The following is a 24,027-nucleotide window of genomic DNA, read 5'->3' on the forward strand; positions in this document are numbered from 1 at the left end:
TTCATGAGATTCCTCGTCCTGTTATATGCAACATTCGTAGGATTTTTTCTCATTCACAAGACATATTATTTTGCTTTAAATTGTTAATCGCCATGGCAGAGTTCCCATTTATTCATCATTTCAAACACCATGGATATTGAAAGCTATTTTCTATTTTTAAAAGAAAACCTGCACTTTCTTCGGTTTCCATAGTTACCATACATAACACCTTCATGTAAACGCCATTAGATTTTCAAGATTAATGAAATGAGTCACCACGAGTCATTTTTCTCAGACCACAGGTTTTAATAAATTGCACTAACTTCCCAACTCTTTTGTATTCCCAACAAATGCTTCATTCACAACAGCCCAGCAGTCCTCCCTGTGACGTATTTTCTCTATTGAACAAAATAAAACACATCAAATCAATTACACAGCTAACTAATTTTTCCATTTCCTGACTCATCACGTGCTCCCCTTCGAACCTTTTCTCGCAAGTCGGGTGATAACCGCTGGCGTCCTGGCTGAGTTTTAAATTTAGGTTCCCTTCAAATTGCTTGTCAACAGATGAGGCTTTGGGGCAAGAGACTATGGGGAACCATTGTGGAGAGAGAGAAAAATGAGCAGAGGGGATGTGAGGAGGCGAGGCGGGTGCTACAGAGGTGAATAATCAAGTGCCTGCTCCAGCGCTTCTGCAGTCACTCATGACCGTTCCTATCTGCGGGGGATTTTCGCAACACATATCAAGGGTGGCGAGCTGGAATTGCCATGGAGGAGACACAATGGAAGTTCAAACGGACTGTTGCTACTGCCTCTGTACGTGTGAATATATATGTGAACAATGTGTGGGTTTCGTGCAACTTTTCATCAAAAAAAACGAAAACAGTGCCATAGTCTAATAGTCGAATTTGGCTATAGTCCAGATCAAAATTTTGCCTCAAGAGTCCTAAGTCTTGAGCAGTTTGAGTATGAATGTTCAAGAATGTGTTAAATTGTGGGTCTTATGGGGAGCTATATGCATGCTGTGTATTTGGTAAATTATTGCTTTGAACACCACTAACATCTGAGACCACAGCACATATACAATTTAATGTCAAAGTGCGTCAGATTATAGTTCAGAGTGAATCCTATCTGCTAAAATGGTAGGTGAGTGCATTACTTTTGCAAATTTCCATTTTATTTTGCATATTTAGCGTTGTCCACATAGTCAGGTCAGGCACAGAACAAGCCACTTTTATTTTGACTATTTTAGTCTTCCACAGCAATGCTTCCACCACTGACAGAGAACAGGACATTGGCCACAATGCCTGGACTAAAAACATACAGGAGCTTCCTGTAAACGTCAAATCCGTCAAACAGCCAAATGCTTCCGTTAGACCTCTTTAAACACAGCCCTCTTCCACTTATTGTATAGTTCTATTGTAAATTTGACTTAAAAATTTTAGTTTTAATAACAATATGCAAGGTTAAGTCTTATGTACTGAAATCTTGTTTTTACAAATGTAACGCTACCTTAACAATGTTTCAGTGAAACTGTTAAATGATAAATGATGTAAATGAGTGATGGTGTGTGGAGAGAGATGTATTGCACCCTGTGTGTGGTTCTGTTGTTTACTGTGGTGTGAGCAGCCCATTGGTCTAAGAAAAATTTCTCCTAAGGGAGACAAATAAAAGAAATCTTGAATTGAATTGATCTTGACTTCAATTTAAAAAGGGGGTACGTCTATGTTAAGTGAATGCATTATACACTTCTATACACTTGTATAAGTCTTTAATTGCTCACTTTTTTGATTGATCAGTTGATGTTTTTTTTTATCTTTATTTATACAGAGGAACCAACTGAGAGCACTTAGGCACCCTGTTTAAAATTAAATACAAACAGAAAAACTAACAAAACAAACAAGTATACAAGTTCATATAAAACATTAAAAGCAGGTGCAGGTGTGTGTATAAAAGTTTGTTACCAGATTATTAAATTGCAATTGTGCCACCAAAGTATCCTGTTTTGCTTTTCCTCAGAGTTTATTCCATTTTTGTGAAGCAAAACAGCTAAAAGCCTCTTTCCCGTCTCAGTTTTGGTGCAGCTAGTCCTCAGCCTTATGCAGTCCTGTTATCTGGTATTAAATGTTCCATTATCAATGATTAACAAGCAGGTGAGGTATTCTGGCAGTTTTTTCTCATAGATACATTTTCTACAGTGATGTTCTCTTCTAATAGACGATGATGGCCCACTTTTTCATAGAGAATACAGTGATGGGTCTCTTAGTTGACCAGAATTTTGATAAATCAACGAATTACTTGGCATTATAAGGATTCAGAGGTGAATTGTGAGTTTATTCTGCCCTATTTAATGTAGTAGTTTTAGCACAAAATCCTATGCGCTTGTGGTCCTGTGAATGCAGTTTGCTCAGATACATTTTCAGATTATAGATACTCAATAGTTTTTGCTCGCTCCACGTCTAACCAATTTTAGTCAACTGATGAAAGGATGTCTTCAGTCGACCAAGACTTAAGTTTATCATATCACTAACCTGTATCCATATTAGTTACGTTCTGAGTGCTCAAGGCAACTTTAATCTGCTACAGACTAATTTACAGATTAGAGAGTTTCATGTTATCCAAGTACAAAAAAACTCGCTCACGATGTGCAGCTTTACAGATAAAAAGTTCAGGCACACGTCAATTTGTTTTGACTCAATGAGACAATCAATTTGGATATCAACAAAGAAAGAACTATTCTAGCATGAAACCCAAACAGCCTGCTCTCAGCGCTGTAGGCACACACCAGAACAGCCACACAAAGAGAAACAGCTTTGACAGTGTTGGGTACAGAGCAGACTGCCATGCCAACCATAGCTAAATGATTTCTTCACATTTCCATAGTGAAAGAACGAGATAAGGTCTTCCATAAACATATCGGGCTTCCCATCTCTGTGTGCACTCGGCGAGCTGCGTGCCTTCCCCGCGCCGGCTGAATGTCACAACACGGCCATCATTCACCCTATATCTCCCACAAATCAATACGTGTCTGACTCTGACATTTAGCCCAGTGCAGGAGAAGGGGGCGGGTTTGGGCTCAGCAGCGATAATAATGTAAGGTTTTGAATGCAACAAGAAAATATCAAATTGACAGAAATGTATGATAATGATGTTAAATGGCAGGTTAAAAAGATGCCATGATCTGAACTCAATTTTCTGTAATATAGAACGCAGGTATGAATGAACTGGTGTTATTGGCATCAGGGAATGCAGAGGCAGTTTCAGTGGCGGTCATCTGGACAATGTTTTTGCGATCAAGACATTTCGGCTCCAATCCAGAAGCTATTCAGTTTGATGGTACTGGCTTGAAACACTGGGCATTTATCCGAACCTGAGTTGACTAAGTCTTGCCCCAAAGGAAGGAGTTTAGAGCCTATTGGCTGGCTGTTTCACTTACCACTTTGTTAAATATCAGGGAATTTATTTGTATCAGAAAAATACACATTATATTGGGCCGATATTATATATTTTTTTCAAATGTTTTTGTTTTACTTTCAATGTAAACACATGTTGTTAGCCGTCAGTCACACGCGTCCACGCATGCTCCATAGCTTAAAACTTTTGCCCGGTTGACGTAATTTTTCAAGCTGAAAATTTGGCTCTACATATGTATACATATTCATTATAAGTACAACAAATTATATCAATTTGTACACGTTATAACAGGTTATGAGCCTTACCATATATTTTAAAATATGATACTGACAACAGCAAGTGTCAAAGCAAAATCATGTTAGACCCAACATTCCTATGGCAGTCAAAAGCAATGAAAGTCAGATACTAATCGATATTAAAACTACAATCAAAACTAGATTTACAGATAGACTTATAGATAGACTAGATACATTTGAGCAAGTATCGGTACTAAAAAAGTCACATTCACAGGACAGAAATGAACCTTTCCTGAATAGCTTTAGAAAGATCTTAAGCTGTATCACAGCCACTTATATGTTTAAGTATAAAACCATATATACACGCTCCTGAACCACAGCGGAACCTACATGGACAACTGAGGGATTACACGGATATAAGGCCACGTGGCAATATAAAAGAAAGTACTATCATTTAATGTTGAAAATGACATTCTATTGTCTAAATAAAGAGTGTTTTTGTTATCATTGCAGCATCAGAATCAGTATTAAGTAGTTTATTCCTTAGTATCAAGTTTGAATTTTTAGTACAGTGACAACACTACCTATAGTAGAATAAATTCACGACTTCACGGGAACCTAATCCTATTCCTCCTATAGACAATTCGAATATGCTGGCAAACTGTATTTTGTTTTTAATGTTTGTTGTTGTTTCGGTGAGGCAATAACATGTAAATTATCTTGCTCTGGAGGACTGGAGGACTCACAAACTCAATTTCAACTTTAGCCCTTGAATCAAAATTGCAACTGGCTTATTAGTGCATAATATTGTGCTTGGAAATCAACCCGTGCTCTCAAACCTCCCACAAGTTTGCAATTGGCTTGGATTTTAACATTTCTGTTCCAAACTTTACGAACTGGTGCCGACTTTATCTTGGAACTCATATTCTTTTCCCCATTACGGCTTAATTTTTAGTAATGATTCTAATATGTTTGTTGATTTAATTGTGTTATTGATTCATGGTCATCTGTCCAGCCCTGGCGGTCACCTTCGCCTTCACTGCCGCTGATGTATGACGCTCTGGTGATCAAGTCTGTGCGTGGGTGCTTTTGGCATGTCTACGCTACATGTTAACTGCGTGCTTGGCCCCTTATGGTAGCTACACAAATTGCTAGCTCGAGGTTGTAAGTACTCTAACCTCCTTCTTCTCACTTCACTCTCTCAGATACGTCAACATATAGCAGCATTATCTCTGGCCCTATCCCGCTGTCCTTGTGGTCTTATGCTGAGGGCTCTTGGCAGCATAATAGAGCCCATTTCAGTTCATCAATTTCTGGCAAACGGATTTCTTTTCACTCAGTCTGTTTGGAGGTGAAGATTGGTCCCCTTTAACTCGCTCGGTATTAAATCTAATAGAATCTGTCTGGCTCAAATTGATTCGGTCGCACAGACAGGTTACAAATGAAGTAAGCCCACCCCTGCCATGGACACCCGCTAATTAGATGGACAGGGGATAAGGAGAGAATGCAGAGAGAAAAGGATTTATACAGTATGATTGTTTGCTATAAGGTTTCAAGAAATAAGAACTCTCAGTATTACAGAAAGCTAGTCTGGGTCTGAGTGTGGTAATCTATGAATAATTGCCAGTTAGACACAGACACCACCGCACATTCAGACCTTTGTGCCTGTTTTAGAGCATGCTAACCATAGACCACGTGTGTCAAACTCAAGGCTCGCGGGCTAAATATGGCCCTCTACATCATTTTATGTGGCCCTCGACAGGGTGAATTAAAAGGAATGATGGTCTTAAAGTGTCATTTTATCAGGAGACACGCCGTTACACAGTCTTATTTTAAACATCTTCGCAAATGCTTATGTAATATTTGTAACTTGAAGAAGTGATGAATACAGAAACAGTTAATTAACAATTTTTAAAAGTAGTTACATGTATTTTACGCCTGGCCCTTTAACGGCAGCCAATTTGCTGATGTGGCCCTCGGTGAAAATGTGTTTGACACCCCTGCCACAGACTGTATATATAACTGGACATAGCTAACCTGCTATCAGCCACGTTTCAAATAGAAAGTGAGCATATGTTGCGCTTTTGGCTCCATTTTCGACTCTGGCTCCAATTCATTTTACATTAGGAAACAGTCACCCCACTCTCCGTAAATGCTGCTGTCAGGCTCGTCATTTTGGTCTTGAAGTGTTTGTGTTGACCCACTCTACGTGATACTGGTATTTTTATTTTGCTATTGTGTCTGTAAATCAAGGTGTGAACATTAATAAGAGCAACAGGTTTGAGTGACAGTATTGCTAAGCGCCTGCCCCCCCCCCCCCCCCCCGCTAAACCTGCAGTGTGGGCGGTTGGTTTCTATGATACTCGCGATCCGAATTTCAAATATACAACCTGGCGCCAAATTCATCCCGTAACTGCTAGCCTCGATGAGCGTCGTTTGACTGGGGCCAAATGCAATGGGTGACGTCACACTCACTTAGTCCACTTCTTTATACAGTCTATGATTCTACCTATCCTATACAGAAAGTCAAAAGCAAAGCTATCTTAGACTTTAATTATGGATTAAGTGTGATGTATTGCTGAAGTAAATATAGCTGATGAAACGATAATATTGAAACCAAACCATAAAACTGAATTATCCCCCAAAAAGTTTTCTAAATGTACAATAGTTTGTAGTTATAATGAGTCATAGAAGTATGTAACTCAACCTTCTACAGCTCAAATCTCATTATAATGCAGAAAATTTGCCAAAAGTGTCTAATTAGTACAAAGAAAAAGTACCCACAGTAAATACTGACTCCCAAAAATTATAGTTCAACCTATGATGTATTGAGCGATAGATAAGCTGATATAGTATTTATTGTGACAGGCCAAGCGTAATCATAGTAATAATTAGTGATGGGCAGTTTATGTTATTATAATGTCGAAACGTTGAAAAATCATCAAATTAAAAAGTAATTGGGGCCTATAATAAGTTTAAATGTTTAGTACAATTCTCAGAGAAAGAGAATTGGCAAATTTTACAGCTAAACCATATTTTCTTGCAATGCCACAATTGTTATTCAACTAACAACCATCATTTTAATGTTTGCTATTAATTTATCAGTAATGTGTATATACACTGGACTTCTTCTATAAAATACACTATGTTCACATCAAAACAAGTGTGGAAAAGGTGGCTAGCTGCAGGGAAAAGACATAGAAATTAACTAAGCACCTTATTAATTTATACAAGGCTTTGTTTGTTGTAATAAAGCTTTGTTCCTAATGATGGGACATTTTAATCACGGCATCAGAGCGAACACACAATCCAATTAGTTTGGGTTTAGTGGCTCGATATGCTGTAGTGAGTGAGGACAAGAACTCTTTTAAAGGTTACCTTGTGTTTGGCCTGCCCCTGTTTCAAATATTTGCAGGGTTTATGAAGTTCAGAGGTTCTTTGTGTACTTACACTAGCCCTTCCACAGTGAACACACAGTTTGCAGAAGTGGGTAGTCCTCAGTTACATTTACTTTTATTTTTTTAAGAAATTGTACTTCTGGGAGTACTTACTTACTGGAGTGAAAGTATAGGTTAGTCTTCACTGTGAGTAAGTCAATGAAAAAGCTTTATTGTGACAAGATTAAAGGATTTACGTACTTTTTAATATTTTGTCCTTCCAATTCCATATATTTTACATTACAAATCAGATGTAAACTTATATTCACACAGTTCCTCTTACATTTACACATACTTCACTATTTTCTTGTACTTTTTACTTCTACTTGAGTAATCTTACATTACTCTTACTTAAGTATTTGACAGTTTTACCCTCCTCTGACTATTTGAACTCAGAGGGCAAAAAATAGCTCTACATTCAAAGTAATGTGTAAGTAATGTGGTTTAAATAAATGACTCCATATATACTGCAATAAAGTATATACGCCAAGCCATAAAGGAAAATAAATGGCATGTTAAACTACCTGTGAAAACATGAATGACAAAACAATAATAATGAAACTGTCAAAAGTCAATCTATATGTGATCAGAAACCCATGTCCTTGTCTGCCAGTTTCAATTCTAGATAATAGAGAGTGTAGTGTCAATAATCCAATACGGGAAACGTCTGTCAAATCAAGATGCAAATCAGTCCACTTTATGCAGCAAAGCACTGACTACAGTGAGCCAGGAAGTAAACAGAAATATCGCCTTGAACATGTGCAGATATGTTATTTCAAAGCTAATGCGTGAATGTATTCATATTTCATACAAATCATGAGTCATGTCCTTTTCAGTATTGTACTGTATGGCCAGAAGTTGTTAGAGATATTTGCGTACACAACCTGCTACAGCCCATGAAGAGTGCATTTTTTGAAATGTTTAAATAATGTATAACACCCAAAGCTACTCACATGAAAGCCTACAAGCAGAAAGTGTAAACAATGTGTGTGATAGTTTCAGTGTAGTTAGCTCCTCCCTTCAGATAGATATAAGGCAGTGTCCACCAGAAATCTGACCAGAACTGAAAAAGCAGCTTGGATGACTGAGGGATTACACACATCTAGTCACATGACAATATAAATAGTGTCTTTAATAACAGCACGTCTTACAATCAGTTTGACTATTTCTCCAAGTATCAAGTCTACGGAAAACGGACACTTTAAGTAAATGACCAGCGGTAGAGTATTGACCCAGATATTTAAAATTGGTCACTCATGAAAATGTACCCTTTGGCAAATCGTCCACTTGAATGTCATTCATTATGCACTGGCCCATTTTCCAATCACTCCATATTACCATAAATTCTTTCCTTCTAATTCGGTTAATAATTATAATCATACCAATGCAACAGTCTAGCTCATTCCTGCAAAGCTGCTAGGAATTTCCCCTTTTAGCACATTCACAGAAGGTTTCCAACCTAAAGTAAAATAGGTGAGGAGACTGAATGAAAAATGATCCAGTGTAAACAGATTCAGAAGAAAAGAGCGAAAAAAAAAATCCAGTTCACTAAAGTTCAAGCCAACGCAGCTCGTCTGGCATGAATGATAAATATGACCGACTTCTAAATAAATGAATGTTCTTCCAAACAGCCGAGCAAAGTTTCACAGAGGTTGCGCGTCTAGCTTCTCTCTCCCTAGCTGCAATTTAATCTCCATTTAATACCTCATCTTTCAACTTGTAGTAAATGCCAGGGCTTTGGAGGAGAGATATGAGGGGGATGTCAGAAGCCTGCGGACACACAGCATCAAGGACGATCCGACGAGGAGAAAGGACAGAGATAGGACTCAGGTGGGATCAGCTACAATGTTAACACCACTGTCCGAATACTAATACAGCCAGAGTCACCCAAGAAGGAGACAAATACAAGGGAACTTTGAAAGGGCTTTGTGCAATTTAAAACAAAGAGGGATTCTGGGGACGCTTTCTAGGTAATGTTTTGGCAAGACTGTTTCGGTTAGGGTTAGAGTTAGAGTTGAATTAAAACAATGAAGAAATACAAGAGAAAGTTTTGTTAATCTAAAAAAAAAAAAAGTGCAAAAATTAACAATTCAACTTCAATTCAATTCAAAATTCAAGACCAAACATAGCCTTCAAAGGTGTACTCTTAAGAATACTCGACATCAACTTGGACTTCAAACCAACCCTTAATAGAAGATATGAAAAGAAAGTAGAAAGAAAGTGTTTTGCTTTAATGCTCCCGTCTTGTTCTGTAAAGCAGTTTGAACTTCTTTGAATACTAATTGTGCTCAACAAATACACCTGCTTTGCCTTGACTTTTTAAACGTCTGAATTATCCATTTCCACTTAATATTTAGCACCTAATTTCTTTTATTTTGTTTTGCCAAATTAGGAAATAAATAGTACTTGTATGCTTAAGTAACTTTTAATGCAAACAAGTGTTACGGGTTTACAATGGATAGTGCTGCACAATTATTACAAACAAGTCACAATTTGAGTTAACGTATTTATCAAATCGCAAAGACTGCAAATATTCAGACTGTGTACTCTGTAGTTTCTATACCACTACCAGTATTTATTATTAGTTTAGCAGTTAAGCTCAAAATCGTTTCTCAAATGTTATCGCTCTGTAATGTGCACGGTGAACTGAACCCACATTTGAAACACACATCATAATCGCAATACTTTTCAGAAAAATTCTAGTGTGCCCTGTGTAATCTCTCAGTTGTCTATTTTAAAAGAAAGTTTAATGTTACCAACTGGACAAAAGTTTTAGACTTCCCTGACAGCCATACCCCCATTCAGACCGACAGCTTGTGCACAGCTGTCAAACTAAAGTATCAAAATGCACGAGTGAACCACACAGAAGTTAGATGTAGTGAACTGATGTGTTTGTGTGAGGCACGTACAGTTGTTGAGGAAGAGTAGAACGGCGAACCCCAGTGTGGACATGGCCAACAGGATCAGGCAGATGTTGCATGGTATCATGAAGTACCGCACCACCAGAGAAACCTTGTGTTGATACCTCCTGTCCCGCTCCGGAGGTGGCGAGGGGTAGTGACAACCATTCATACTCCACTCCAGAGACCCCCTACCCTCCATGCCCGAGGACACACCGGGACGGGGCGGTCGCCGGGAGTTACCCAAGGACCCGTTGGAGAAAATGATGGCGGTGAAGTTGATCCAGAATATGAAGAAAAAAGTAGCGGTGAAATCTGTTGCGTTTCAACTGGGATTTTCAATGGTTTCCAGGCAACACATTTTTACCTATAATAACATCCATTTAAGTGGAAAACCCTGCAGACAGAGACATTGGACTTTTCACAGCCCCCCACCTGTCCGTGCTCCTTCCATTGTGAGGCGCCTGCTGGGAGAAAGACTCTGTAATGTGCGGTACTGTGTGCGTATACTCCTAGTATCTTATACTTACATTGGGAACATGTGTGGTTTCAAGTGGGTGGTTGTTTTTGTAAAGTGTGTGCTTTGAATTTCTACTGTGCCCGCGTGGATGCGAGTAAAAGCCAAAAAAATTATGATTAACCACGTGGGTGTTTTTAGTCATGTATCCAGCAAGAAAACTTCCAATGATAAATCCACAAAAACGGAAACTCCCTCCCTTTTCCTCCAAGTGCCCGGGTAATTAGACTGGAACCCCTACAGCGCACCCCTTGTCAAAAGTTCAGAAATTTTCCAAAGAGGTGACAGCGGTGGATCTTTCCTCACTGTTATAGACCTCTTGGGAAAGCTGGGTTAGCTGCTCCCTTGGCGATTCATTTTCCAATCCTTGCGTTCTCTCTTTTTAGCAATCCCTTGGAGTTTCTGAAGATATATTTACTGCGCTGAGATCCAGTGAGGCAACGTGTGTCCGCTGTGGTTTGATTAGCGGAGAGGCAGGAAAAGCAGCTTGCCCCTGGGGACAGTTTGCTGCTCGCTACCCCTCGCGGCTGCCACTCCTCCTTGGTTCAATAACCTTTATCTCCAGCCAGCCCCGTCAAAAGGGTGAATACACACGCAGACAGCCACCCGTTATTACTAGGGGGGCAAAAACAGGTCACAAGTAACAAGCAAAAAAAAAAGTTCCAGTGACTTGCTTGCGCGCTGTCAGCTTAGATGTCTCGCAGGCAGCTGCAAGTGCACAGCGAGACTCTTCAAACTGAGCAAAAAAGACGGGCTTGAGAGTGATCCAAAATCAGGCAGACAGCTTTAGGCAAAGATTTATTAGGCTTACTTTCCTCATGTCATCACCCTAAAGGAGAATCCCATCAGAGCCAAGGCGCTCTCTCATCGCCTTGTGGTTCTTGCAAGATTCATTTAGCATCCGGAATTGCCTTTAAAGTCGGACTTCCCTGGAGTTGTCCGGAATCTCATATGTTTCCACTTCGCAGAGCTGTCTTAGTCCAGAGGTTGTCTTCCATTCACAAAGCTGTCCAAACATCCAAGCAAAACAAAAGCATTGAGAGCCAGGTTAATCCCCTTTAGCAGGTAGAATTGTTCCAAGTGTTAAGACACCAAGAAAGACAACACCGTTAAGTGAATGGGTAAGCTTGGGAATCTTATCTGAGGGAGGAATGGAGACGGTAGAAAGTTACGTCCACCTTGTGTTGGAAAAGCGTTGGTCTCCCCGTGTAGCCGGCATGCCATAGACTGCGAGCATGTGTATGCTGCTCTCAGCTCAGAGCCGGCGGAACGGATGAGCGCATAATGAGAGTGGCTGGCTGATATCGCAACAGAGAGGAGAGGAGAGAGAGCGAGCAAGAGGTGGGGGGGAGAGGAGGGCGTGCGAGGGGCCGTCTTTAACAAAAGGAGAAGGGAGGAGGAGAGAGAGGGAGGAGGGTTGAGGGTAGTGGAGATGGAGAATCAGTAAAAGGGGGATTCGAGCTTTCTTGTTGGGAGTGGAAGGGGGTTGCTCCAAATAGCAAGACAAAAGAGGTCGGCTGAGATGTCAACCAACTACTACACCAATTGTTTCTGGTCAAATCAAAAGGAAAAGTCAGACGGAACGCAGATTTTTTTTTTTTTCTCTAAAAGATTTAATGAGCGGAAAAAAATAGGTCGGTGAAAAGAAGAAGGCGTCTGGGGAGGGGAAGTTAAAGGCATTAAAGTCAATTCTGTATTGTGTCTCTCCAAAAAGCACTTGTTAGACATACGCAGCCAAGCCTGGGAAAACATAGCCAATATTCAATTAATTTACTAATTTAGCTCACTAGGTATTTTCTGCTGTGTTGCCAAAAATGAATATTCATCACATCTGGCAAATGATCTAAAGTGGAGATATTCCCAAGCATTTCAACAAGACGCTATTATCCGAGTGTATCCCTGATTTGATAATGAGGTCACGATATATAAAGTGCTTCTTTTTTCTTCTTCTTCTTCAAAGTAACACCCTGCGTCGATATGCCTTTAGTACCAAACTCTATGACAGCAGGCGGCAGACGCAAAGCAGTGTCTATCATGTATTATTTATGCGTTTTTCCTGTGTGTCTCTATATCTACACGTACACACAGCGCTACATCTTTACATAAGGCCTGCACGCTCAAAGCTCACGTCCACGGTGGAATTGCATGGACGCACACACAATTGGCTCTTCTGTCAGTTGGCGAGAGAAAAGAAACATGAAGAAAAATAGCCATTTCTACAGTAAATGCGTAGTACAGAAAGGTATAGGTGAACTTGCTTTATAGGGAATGAGTACATCGAGGCACAGGAGTAGTGGTAGTGGAACAAGCAATGCCAGAAACCGTCTAAAAAGAACAACAACTGTCTAAAAGAACAATAATAATGCTTTACAGGCTCTTACAGGCAGACTGATCGAAGGCTGCCAATCTTCGACCACCACCAGTCATTCAAATACAGCACATCAAGCACCACATTCATACTACGCAAAGTGGGTGAAGTGTCTTGCCTAAGGAAGAACCACTGCTTTAACCACTGAGCCACTGTCGCAAGCATACACGTTACTGAACACCCCAATGCTAATCAAAGTACATTTTGGTTACATAGCATGATACCATCCAGCATTATTTACTCATTTCACTCTGTTCGTTGAAATGTAACACAGTATCCAGGCACAGTCTTTGCAAATATGCTAATAGTGCCATAACAGTAAAACAGTAATAAAACTGTACAGTTATTGTTTATTTATAATCTATATAGGTAGTTTTTACGCAAAGGGGCTGCATACACAATTTTAAAAATAGGCATAATAGAAGCTACGTAAGGCAGCACATTACTAAAGGCTACTTCGCAGTCCTTTTAAATCTACTGAATAAGCTAATTAACATCATATTAAGAAGACTGTAAGACTGTCTGTTTTTGTTTCCATGCCACAATCCAATTACACTTTCACTCGCCATGCATTTACTTTTGATAATAACTATAATTAAAAGAAAGAAAACACATTTACATTAACTTAGAAAGACGGCATTGCTGGATTCGGAATATAATGACTTAATAAGTGGGTGGTGTTAAAAACATTACAGTCTTCTTCACCCAATGGAAATTACAGTAGCATTTAGATGTTCCATTAATCCATTATTGAAATAATTGTCAGAAATCAGCAAATATTGTATTTGTTTGTATTTACTAGAACTCTGCAAATAGGAATGTTCATGTTCATAATTAACTTACATAAAGTGCAGCGTGATAGTAAAAGGTAAAAGGTCAAATGAATTAAGAGTTTAACCATAACTGCAAAAGTCAATTGTATACACCCAAACACTAAACATTTATAATTATTTTTCAATCAAGATGGAAATTAAAATGTGAATCACATATTGTTAGACCTCTCATAACATACCACGTCCAGTTGTGGTTCATTTCTTTTGGGGGGATGGGTTAGCCCTTAGAGCGTAACATGTTTTGGGTCCAATAGCGAGACTGTTCTCTCTCAAATGTATAGATTCTAATGAAAGCGAGGGGGTGGGGGTTCTTTCTTCTTGTCGGCCTCACGCTGGGGGTCACCGGTTCACCATAAGCTCCACCCCTTCTGCATTTCTACACCCCAGACAGACCACCACTCCACTGCTCTCATGGTACAACAAAACCTGATTGATCGACTGGCTCAAAAGTGGACAGCTCAACATCTGCCTGCGTTTCCTTTTTGTCTCATTCGTCCACTTTTATCTGTGGCTGCAACGACATGGAAGAATGCAAGGTTCACCCAGAGGTTAAAAGTATTACAGACCAGTCTACGTGTAGGTAGGGAAATGAATTAAAGCCATACAGAGAGTTCAGGATTAACAACCTGAGGAACATAATTTGTCCAAATATCAGCTAAGTACACAGAGGTTGGAGCCATTTTCTGACTGCCGGTGAAGTCATTAGTTGAACATTTGACAGTTTAAGCATAAATGTTCCATCTACTAAATATAATACTAGATTTTTTTTCCTGTGTCAGTGGGTAGAATAGAGTAGAAGAAGATGGGGCAGAGTAGGCGGAAATAATTGACAACCCAAAATCATTACGAACTTATATTTAGTAGACAAATCACTTTCGAGATCTCAACCAAAAAGTGATTTTCCTTTGGCTAATTGAGTTACAAAACCAATATGAGACCAACTGCAAAAGCTTATGGGATTTTAACACTACATGTTTTGGTTTACAGCAAATTCCATAATATATGACTGTACTTTTATATCATTTTAGACTAAATAAGCAGTATATTTCTTTATTAAAGCTACAAGTGTGGTCAAGCTCCTTCTATGTGCGCTGTCAGTCTCTATGTAGGGGTGAAATGTCACGCTTCCCCACAAGAGGGTGCTAAGCAGTCAGCCACCTTCCCAGTGATTCCACATGACCCAAATGAACTCTCCCATGCACATCAAAGACTGTCTGCTTTGATCCATATTTAATGCCACAAGTATCGCACAAGGTTAACATCTCTGTCTGCTGCCTTTGAAATGGCAATTTCCATTAGGCAGCCAAAGGAGCATCTCTCTGGTTAATGGGCTAGCAGCGGCACAACTTCGGCACCTCCTCAGTATGCACAAAGCGAGAAATTTGTCGAGTTCAATGGCCAATTGGCAATGATGCTTCAATCAAGGTGCTGTATGTGTGTGTGTGTTCTGCTGCCTCTGAGCTCACACCCCACATGCTCTTCTGCCCGGCTGCTCCTGTTCTAATTGATTGGCGACAAAAGGGACATTGTAGATGGCTTTTGTGCATAATAACTGTTGCACCAAAAGGTTATTATGAGAAAACATACTGAAAGCGTGGAAAATCAAGCAATATTAGGGAGAGAGAGTGCAACTTTGACATAACACATTCAAGGTTAAAAGTGGCACTGCATTGTGAAGTAAATGTACCGGAAGTTATGCGTTTTTATGTGTACTATATTAGCTACAAAATGGCAAGTTTAATGGTGTGCAAATAGCAAGCTTCAAACTTGATATTAAACTTAAGGTCAGCAATCCTATTCATCTCTGTTTTAGTCATTATAAAATTGTTTATATGCACTGATAATATCAACTAGCTTTGCGTTATACAGGTCAGTGGTACCTAGTAGGAGTGGGCGATGTGCCAAAAATGAATATCAAGATTTTCTTAGAGCCATTTTTATCATGATTCATATATATACAGTCTTTATAAGGCCTTTAAGGGTAACTATAAAGTCATGTGCTTCTTGTAAAAGCTCACACTTCACTGTGATTGGTTATATACTCCTGTTATTCACTTAGAACATGACAGAGTCTGACCAATAGGAGAAGTGGGCAGGGGAAAGGTGTCTGTGTTTGAGCATAGAGCTGCAACAGAGAAGTACTGAAACATGATGTGATAATATTACCTCGGGGATGAGATCACAACTCACTTTTTATTGCCATATTACCAAGCCCAAGTGTCCAGCCATGTAACACAAATACACAATACTAGTCATAGTATTACAAATGTATATTACTACAACAATATTCAGTTATTTCCTTTGAGAAATCACAAAGGTCATTAGTTTTGCAGTGTTGTCTTAGTTGCCCTTTAAGTTTTGAAGAGAAAAATATCTGAAAATAATTCCTACTATGCCATGCCTCCTTAAATTGGGTAGTTAACTACAAATGTGTTTCTCTCACAAACGCCTCTTGAACATTTAGAGATTCAATTTAACACAAAGGATTTTTTACATCAAAATTATAAAAAATGTCATTGGAAAAACTGAATTTTTGACAGGCTAACAAAGCTGCTCTTCGTTTCCAATCAACACCAACCGTGCCTTTTGTGAAAATGCTGTTTTTGCACAGATCCGTGGCTAAGTAGAAACATAACAGCTTTTTGTGCATAGCCTTTTTGAGAATAGGCTACTGAATATGCCAAGAGACCATTAGCGCTGGAGCATCAGCTTGGCTTTCCTAATGCTGTTAAAGATCATCCTGGTGTCCATTGTGAATGAGTTATAATGATGTTGATGAAAAGAATAAAGTCAGAACAAATTTAAAATGGATTTGTTAATTGCTGGCACTAAAGGCGACTGCTGCGTTGTGCCGACCCACTCCCCTCTTCTGTGCGGCACATTCACAAGATAAAGCATTGCATAATTTGTTGTTTTATGGTTAATTTATTTGTTTGTTGGGTGTGCATGTAGGAGTATAATGGAAGATGTGGAAATGTGTCCATGGTAAGAATATAACAGCAATTTGCTCTGGTAATAATTTCCTGTTGTTGGTGTTTTATGGACTAAAAATAAGTGTATACTCAGAACCCAACGTTTGTGACCAAGCTCCTTCTAAATTTGAGCAGATTTTAGTAATGAATAAATGAGCTGCTGTAGAGTAAAAAAAGTATTTTTTGTCAGTTCTAAAACTACTTTTCTGCCACCCATTCATAGACTATGAATGGGTGGCAGAAAATCTGTGGTTAAGTGAAAAAGCAACACATATAAAATTATATATGTATAATGTATATATATATATATATATATAAAATAAGTTAATGTAACATGCAAGCTTTCAACAGCTTCAAGGCTATATCAATACCTTAGAATTTAAAGCTTGTGTTGTGTACACCAACAATGCTAATACTATAAAGCCGTAGAGCTGTAGCAGGATACAGAAATTCTTTGTTGACTAAATACATGCCCTGTGCAGTGCTTGGCTAAAAGTGGGTGTACTCACAAAATGCAAAACTGCATCATGGGAGTTCATGCAATAAAACGTAATGCATACAGATGGCAAACATCGACAGCAACATAACACTTTCAATGTACAAGGAAATCTGTATATAGAAACTCTATAGCTGTGCAAGCCCCACACTGCCAACTCAGTCCTTATTTTGGCCTGCATCATCAGAGGTATAATACTCCCTACAACGGAAGCATAGCCAGACTGGACTATACTATACTGTACTGTACTATAATAACCTATACTATAATAAATTCCTGGAATGGACAGTACTATCACAGTGTTTTGAGGGTCCTGTACTGGTGGTAAAACTTTAGCCTCTTAGCCTTTTTTTACACATATATATACATTTTCGGAATTAATGAAAACACTAAATTTATAGAAAGAAGCAAACCATGTCAAAACTCCAGTTTAGTCACTGATTGAATAAGTTACCATTGCTCAACTAAGTGACCATTAGGCTTAACTCCCAAGACCAAGCCAATGTGCTAAAATGATGCTGGACAGGGGGCGCCACGTTGAATTCTTGGTGTGCACCGAGCCGTGCAGTGTGCCTGGTCGCCCATTGCAGCAGCAACGTGTTATAGCAGCAGGTGGGACAATCTTCTCACCAGCACATTAACTGCAATCAGGGCAAACTCCATAGACTAGTGCACAGTCCAACACACTGCCAGACATCCCCCGTCATTATAGGTCATGACTTTCACAGCTGTGTACGCTATTGCCATTAACCTCTTGATTATCTGGGGTCTCGAGCTAAAAGGGTGGGGGTGGGTTTTTAAAAAGTCAACATCTTGAAAATATCTTCAGAACTGCACTAAATCAGACTTTGAATTTGATTTGGGTCCGTAGTGCAGGGCGTGGTGTTTTTGAATGTGAGAAGAGATTGTAACATTGACATATCGTCCACTGAGAACGTTTATCAGATCTCACATAATAACTTCAGACAAGTGTAAATTCAAGGAGCTGTTCTGTCTCCAAGGTGAAAATGAGTTATGGAGACTCATTATTGAGGACATTATTAGACTGCTTTGTGTGAAGACAGTGTCAGTCTACAGCGTAATGTTAAACTCAAAATAGGCCTGGGAAGCTGTGAAAATTGGCAGAATGTGGATTAAAAGTAAAAACATAGTAAAACACTTTGCCACTTTAGTTTAGGAGTGATGTGCTTGAAGGGAAGTCAAGTATGAGCTTGTTAAGAGATAACACTATAAAGAAGTTATTGCTATTTTGTTATATTAAAAAAAAAATTATGAACCTTAAGGATAGGATTATGTAACTGTCATTGTTATACATGTTTTTTTTTGTTTTTTTTTATAATGTATTGCTTGCTAGAAGAGTACTAAACCATCTAAAAGTACTTATTTCATTGTTGCATTGTGTACTAGTGATGGGTCTTTCCGTTCATTTGTGGGATCCAAATCTTAAGGATCGGTTCATGTCAAAGAGCCGTTCAAAAGGCTGGCTCTTTTGACAGAAGCCAACGTGAGAACTCATTTTATCTACAAACATAATCACAGAAAAAAATGACCTTCGATTTGTTTAAAATGATTCAAACTGAGAGTGGAAGTGTGTTTGCCCTTTTGAAATGACTCAAAATCGAAATGAAACGTTGCACTACTATAATAATATGTATTTTTAAATAACTGTTATTATGATACCAAACATGTTTTTTTTGTGCATAAAGCTCTCACTCGCCTGCTCTGCTTCTGTGCTGATTCTTGTGTTAGCTCAGTATTAATAAGGATAAAAATACATACAAATTAGAAAGAGATTTGGCTCTTTCCAAAACAGAGATCCATTTCCAGCTGTTCACATTAAGGAATCGTTCAAAAGAGGCAACTCATCCATGAACGTTACATCACTATTGTGTACCGTATTTTTCAATGTGGCTTAGTACGGCTGTAATCAACTAACAAAACTGTTGGTTGTGCCGATCAATTAGTTGAATAAAAAGGGGGCGTGACAAAAAATCACAAGGAGTTCATACAAAAAAAATAAATTTAGGCAGAAAAAGTAGTAGGAATGTCTCTTTTTGCCATTGCTGATTTTCAGATGACATCACAACCTTATATTATATACTAATAAAACTTAATAAAGCATCTTGAATCAATATTGTTAAAATTCAGATCTTTCTCATAACATAGGAAGTTCTAGGGTCTAGTGCATAAAAGAAATGATCAACTTCAACATCTGGATATTTGATAGGAAAGTACAACATAATCAATAAGTAAATCTGGCTCTTGCCCCTCATAATGACATCATCACATCGAGAATAGGAAAACCACTAGAGCTACAGCCCTAGAAATTTGGCAATAGATCATTTACACTGCAGAAATTAAAGATAATCATCATAATCATTAAGAACTTTATTTTGGTATATGACATTCCCAAAAAAAATTACCAAACAAATTACAACTAATTCAATCAATTTTCTTGGCTGCACTTCTATAAAAATCAAGTACTTATTATTCCAACATTGGCAGACTTAATGAAAGCGTCTGCCTTTTAATTGAATAACAAGATCCTATCAAGGCACTTATCGGTGACAATTAGATTTGATATCATTTTAACAAGTTACTGAAATGACTGCCAGAGATAACAGAGTGTCAGTGCAAGTTCATCAGCCTAATTTAGAACGAAAACGCATGGATGGTGACTTGAGGCATGTTTTATCTCCCCTGTTAACTTAAGCCTGGTTTAGTTGCCATGGTTTTATTTAACGTCATGCTAACCTTACTCTCAACCCATCAAACTGACTTCGTTCTGCCCATCACTACTAGCTTGTATCCCTTTTCAAAATCTGCTGCTAATATGCTAATACCACACTTGATCATTCTTCCCTCGCCAACAGAAGGCCGTGCATGTTTAGAGCAGTGAAGAGTGGGCATCAAAGTCCGAGTGGTGCTTTGATGACAGCACTATTTGTGGTCGTGGAATGATGATAACGTTGTGCAAGTCTGATGTAAGTGTGAATGCGAGTTCCCATAAGGAGCAAACGCACTTTGTGACTCATATCGGCCCAGTTCTGGTTCTGTGTGAGAATAACATATTATTGCTGATCTTATGGCGTCAATCCTATAGATGGAAGCCCACACTGATTAGGCTTATAAAAGAGAAATTTCTTGTAAAGGTCCTATATTACACAAAATTGACTCTTATGAACTTTAAGCTATCTTAGAATGTTGTTACCTCCTCAAAAACATACCTGGAGTTGTGTTTCATTCACACATGTTTGAGTAATCTGTTATTATTAGCCTGTCTACATTTCCAAAGATCAAAATGCTCTGTTCCACCTTGTGATGTCATGAAGTTGTAGTTTTCAAGTTAACAGCTCCTTCTACCATTTGTTCAGTAGAGATTGGCAATTCCAGGGCTGAAATCATCCAAATGATTTTAGTGAAGGTGTATGGAGTTTAAAAACACAGTGGAGCACTTCCTGTATTACCACATGATATCACAAGGTGGAGCAGAGTGTTTTCAGTTTGAGAGAAGAACTTAAATAGCGTAAATATGCAGGGTTTGTGTGTGAATGAAACAAAACACAACTCTGGGTATGTTTTTGACAAAGAAACATTATAACATAGATCAGAAAATCGTGTAATATGGGCCCTTTAACAAAGCGTAGTTTTTATTCAACTACAGGTTTTCAAAAATACCTTGCATATTGTTATCTAATACTGGTCTGCCACTCCACAGACCAGTATTAGACTTGGTAACTTGTAACTTGACTTGGTGGAGTCACCCGCTTGTCTCCAAGAAGATCAAGTTTAATAACTGTAGAATATTTCAGGCAATGTAATCACATTCCCATGGAGACAAGTTAGTGGCAAACCCTGAACCATAAAAGTTACATAGCACAACTTTAACATCATTTTTCTACAACAATTCTAACCAGCCAAACTGCACAATTCAGTAGTGAGCATACAACCACGGGATTTCAAAATTTAATGCATTCTCACAGACTAGATGTATTGCTATTGGGTTTGCTAAATGTTTATTCTGTTTTATGGCACATTTTATTATTCAATTACAACTCAGAAAAAAAACAAGATGAAATGTTCTGTTTCTCTTAATGAATGAATTAGTTTGTTTTGGTCATTTTCAGGCCATATTTTCAAACCATCACTATCACCATCCCACGCGTCTGTATCTGCACACTGCTGGCTCGACTCACAGCACGGCATTAGCCTTGGGCCTGCTCCCTGACCTGTCCATGGTCACTCTGCCCATCACAAATTCAAAATGGCAGCCACCTCAGCTCCAGAGCCAGCTTTCGCCTCGGGGTTGATGTTCTCTGAGCCTGCCTGCCCGCCCACCATTCCACCAAAACTCTCCCATCTTTCTCCAGCTCTGTTCTAAATGAAGACCCACTCATTCAACTCTGAGTAACTACTTATTAGCAGCAAATGATTTCCTATGCAGCCCCAGTGCACAACGCCACCCACCACAATAATGAGAACAGGATGTAATATCCTTGGTGCCGTGCTGGCTCACCAAGTTTATTTAGGCCTTCAGCACCCATACTTCCTATCTAACAGCCATGTCAGGTATTATTCTAATGGACAGGCACAGACATGGAAATAATTAGACACAGGGAAGAGATGGAAGTGACACACAAGATGCACAATAACAAGGTGTGGATAGACTGGAACAGGGGAACTTTGACAACCAGGTCGGTAAAATTGATTCTATTTATATTTTTTTGTTGTTGTATTTTTTTGTCCCTTACAGAATCCCTAACCCATAGATTCCGTATGTCAAATATGATACAGACACATATAGATTGTGAAATTTGTGATAGAAAGGGCATTTGTTTGATCTTTACTAAATGTTCCAACTCTGTTTTTATAATGAAACGGCTCAATACTTGATACAGATTTCAATACCACAAAATTAAAGAAAAACCTACATTTCATGCAATGTGATAAAAAAAAGATACAGTCAAACAGATCAAATGCATTCTAAAATCATTAAAAAATATCCAACTGTGTGTTTTTGAACCCCTTTTTTATTACTGATACTTGTTCAAAGGAGTATCTCATTTACATACTTTTTAATATCTGGGCATTGGTACCTTTGACAACCCTACTTTTCATATATATCCTTTGCCAATTAGCCTTATTTTGTGACATAAAATAAGAGAAATATTCTGCTAAAATCCTAATTTTTGTCAGCAGTGCTAGACGAGAGTGCGCTGGTCCATGTGGCAGGCATATGGAGCCAATTGCCACAGTGGTTGAGGAAGCTGAGAGTGGGGAGTGGAACTGAGGAGTGGTTGGCCCTGACAGGCTCCTGCAGAGAAGGAGAGACTGAGAGAGCTGAAGGATGATACAGATGTGAGTCTAGAGCCAACTGCCCCATCTGTCACTGGGACTGAGCCAAGCCCCCCCTGCCCCCCCCATACCAGAGGGGAGACAGGACAGCAGCAGGGCACTGGTGATGACCGCTCATTACCACCGGGGCTACAGCCTTCCACATGGCATCGCTCCAGCAAAGCTTTAACCTAGCATGGATGTGGGCAGAGAACATGTAAACTCTATAAGTCTGGGTAGATATGTTCAACTCATTTACCTATACGGGGATTTGCATAACTGGAACTTCCAATAGGCTTCTACCTATCGCCATGATCCGATTTTTCATACGTGATTATAATAGAAAGGAAAAAGCTTGATACTCTACACTGGCCCTATAGTGAACTTATATCTTACCATCCCCATATTATCATATTTTTACATAACATTTAAAACTATAATTTTTCAAAACAGAGTAATTTCTCTACGTTTATACGTTTATAGTACGGATCCCAGCTTAAATAAACTTTACTTTACTTTAGTTTTCATATTGATTTAATATGCATCTTGACAACCCTCCACTACTCAGTTTTCAAACTCAGAAACTCAGCATTTAAATGAGCTTTCATTTTCTGTCATTGTGCATGAAATAGGTCTACTCTGAGCTGGACAATAGCCTCCAAATAGTAATTGTAATAAATAGTGGCCAATTCACTACAGACTGGCCTCCAATTCACCCGTGTACCTGTGATTGAAGTGTCTGGAGATGTGTGTGCCTTATAGAAATTGTTTATTAAACCATATAAACATTATTAAAGCTAACTCTTTATACAGTTGCGTTATTTATAGATCTTAGTGTCTGCCAATTGTCTCGTCTACTCTGAAAAACAAACTATTACCATTATTGTTACCTTAGATTATTATGCATAAACCTCCGTTGTTGTCCAGTATATAATGATGCTATTTTAGTCGCGGTATAAGTGTGTGTCTTGAGCAGCTGTGAGTAGGCAGAGGAACAGTGCAGTCCGAATGATTAGCTCGAGGCCATGTGAAGGAGTCAGGGCTACGTGGTAATTTAAATGTTAACAATGCTAAAGCCACAGGGATACGCTACTGCTGCCCACACTGGACGGGCGCCAGATCAGAAAACTCCAACTCTGCTTACAAGTTTAATCAATGGATATATACAGATATTTATAATTTATAATTATACATTATAAGGCATCACAACATCTTTATCAATGTCTACGGAATCCCTCAGTCGTTGAAGTAGGTTCCTTCACCAAAGAAAATTTAATTCTGTTGTTGAGAAGGCTGCCAATTGGTGGAACTCAGTTTGCTGTTTGATTTATAAATAATTTTCATATTTCATATTGCATGTACTTCATTTCAATAATGTGATTGTATTTCATATTGCTTATTTCAATAATGCACTCTGTTTCATATAAAGTTAACTTAAAATTGCAAACCATGTGTATGTCTTTGCAAAAGCTGGAAATAACCTAATGTTTCAATATAAATCCTATAGCAACCTGATGTTTATATATAGCTTGTTTAACCAC

At 38.7% G+C, this 24,027-nt stretch overlaps 1 protein-coding gene across 5 annotated transcripts in view; it reads right to left on the minus strand.

Annotated features, from left to right (window-relative positions):
• The window catches only part of agrn (agrin), a 362,945-nt gene that overhangs the window by 206,024 nt on the left and 132,894 nt on the right, over nucleotides 1-24,027 (minus strand). For 2 of the 5 annotated variants that reach the window (XM_033968810.2, XM_033968809.2), the window contains exon 1: nucleotides 9,976-11,742. The exons of the other annotated variants lie outside the window; for them this stretch is intronic. In XM_033968810.2, coding sequence (XP_033824701.1) covers nucleotides 9,976-10,168 — 193 coding nt within the window. In that variant the 5' untranslated portion in view covers nucleotides 10,169-11,742. Of the gene's footprint in view, nucleotides 1-9,975; nucleotides 11,743-24,027 lie in introns of those variants that run through there. 5 annotated transcript variants of the gene reach the window in all.

The sequence above is a fragment of the Periophthalmus magnuspinnatus genome, chromosome 7 (genome assembly GCF_009829125.3).
Source record: "Periophthalmus magnuspinnatus isolate fPerMag1 chromosome 7, fPerMag1.2.pri, whole genome shotgun sequence".
NCBI classification, from domain to species: domain Eukaryota; kingdom Metazoa; phylum Chordata; class Actinopteri; order Gobiiformes; family Gobiidae; genus Periophthalmus; species Periophthalmus magnuspinnatus.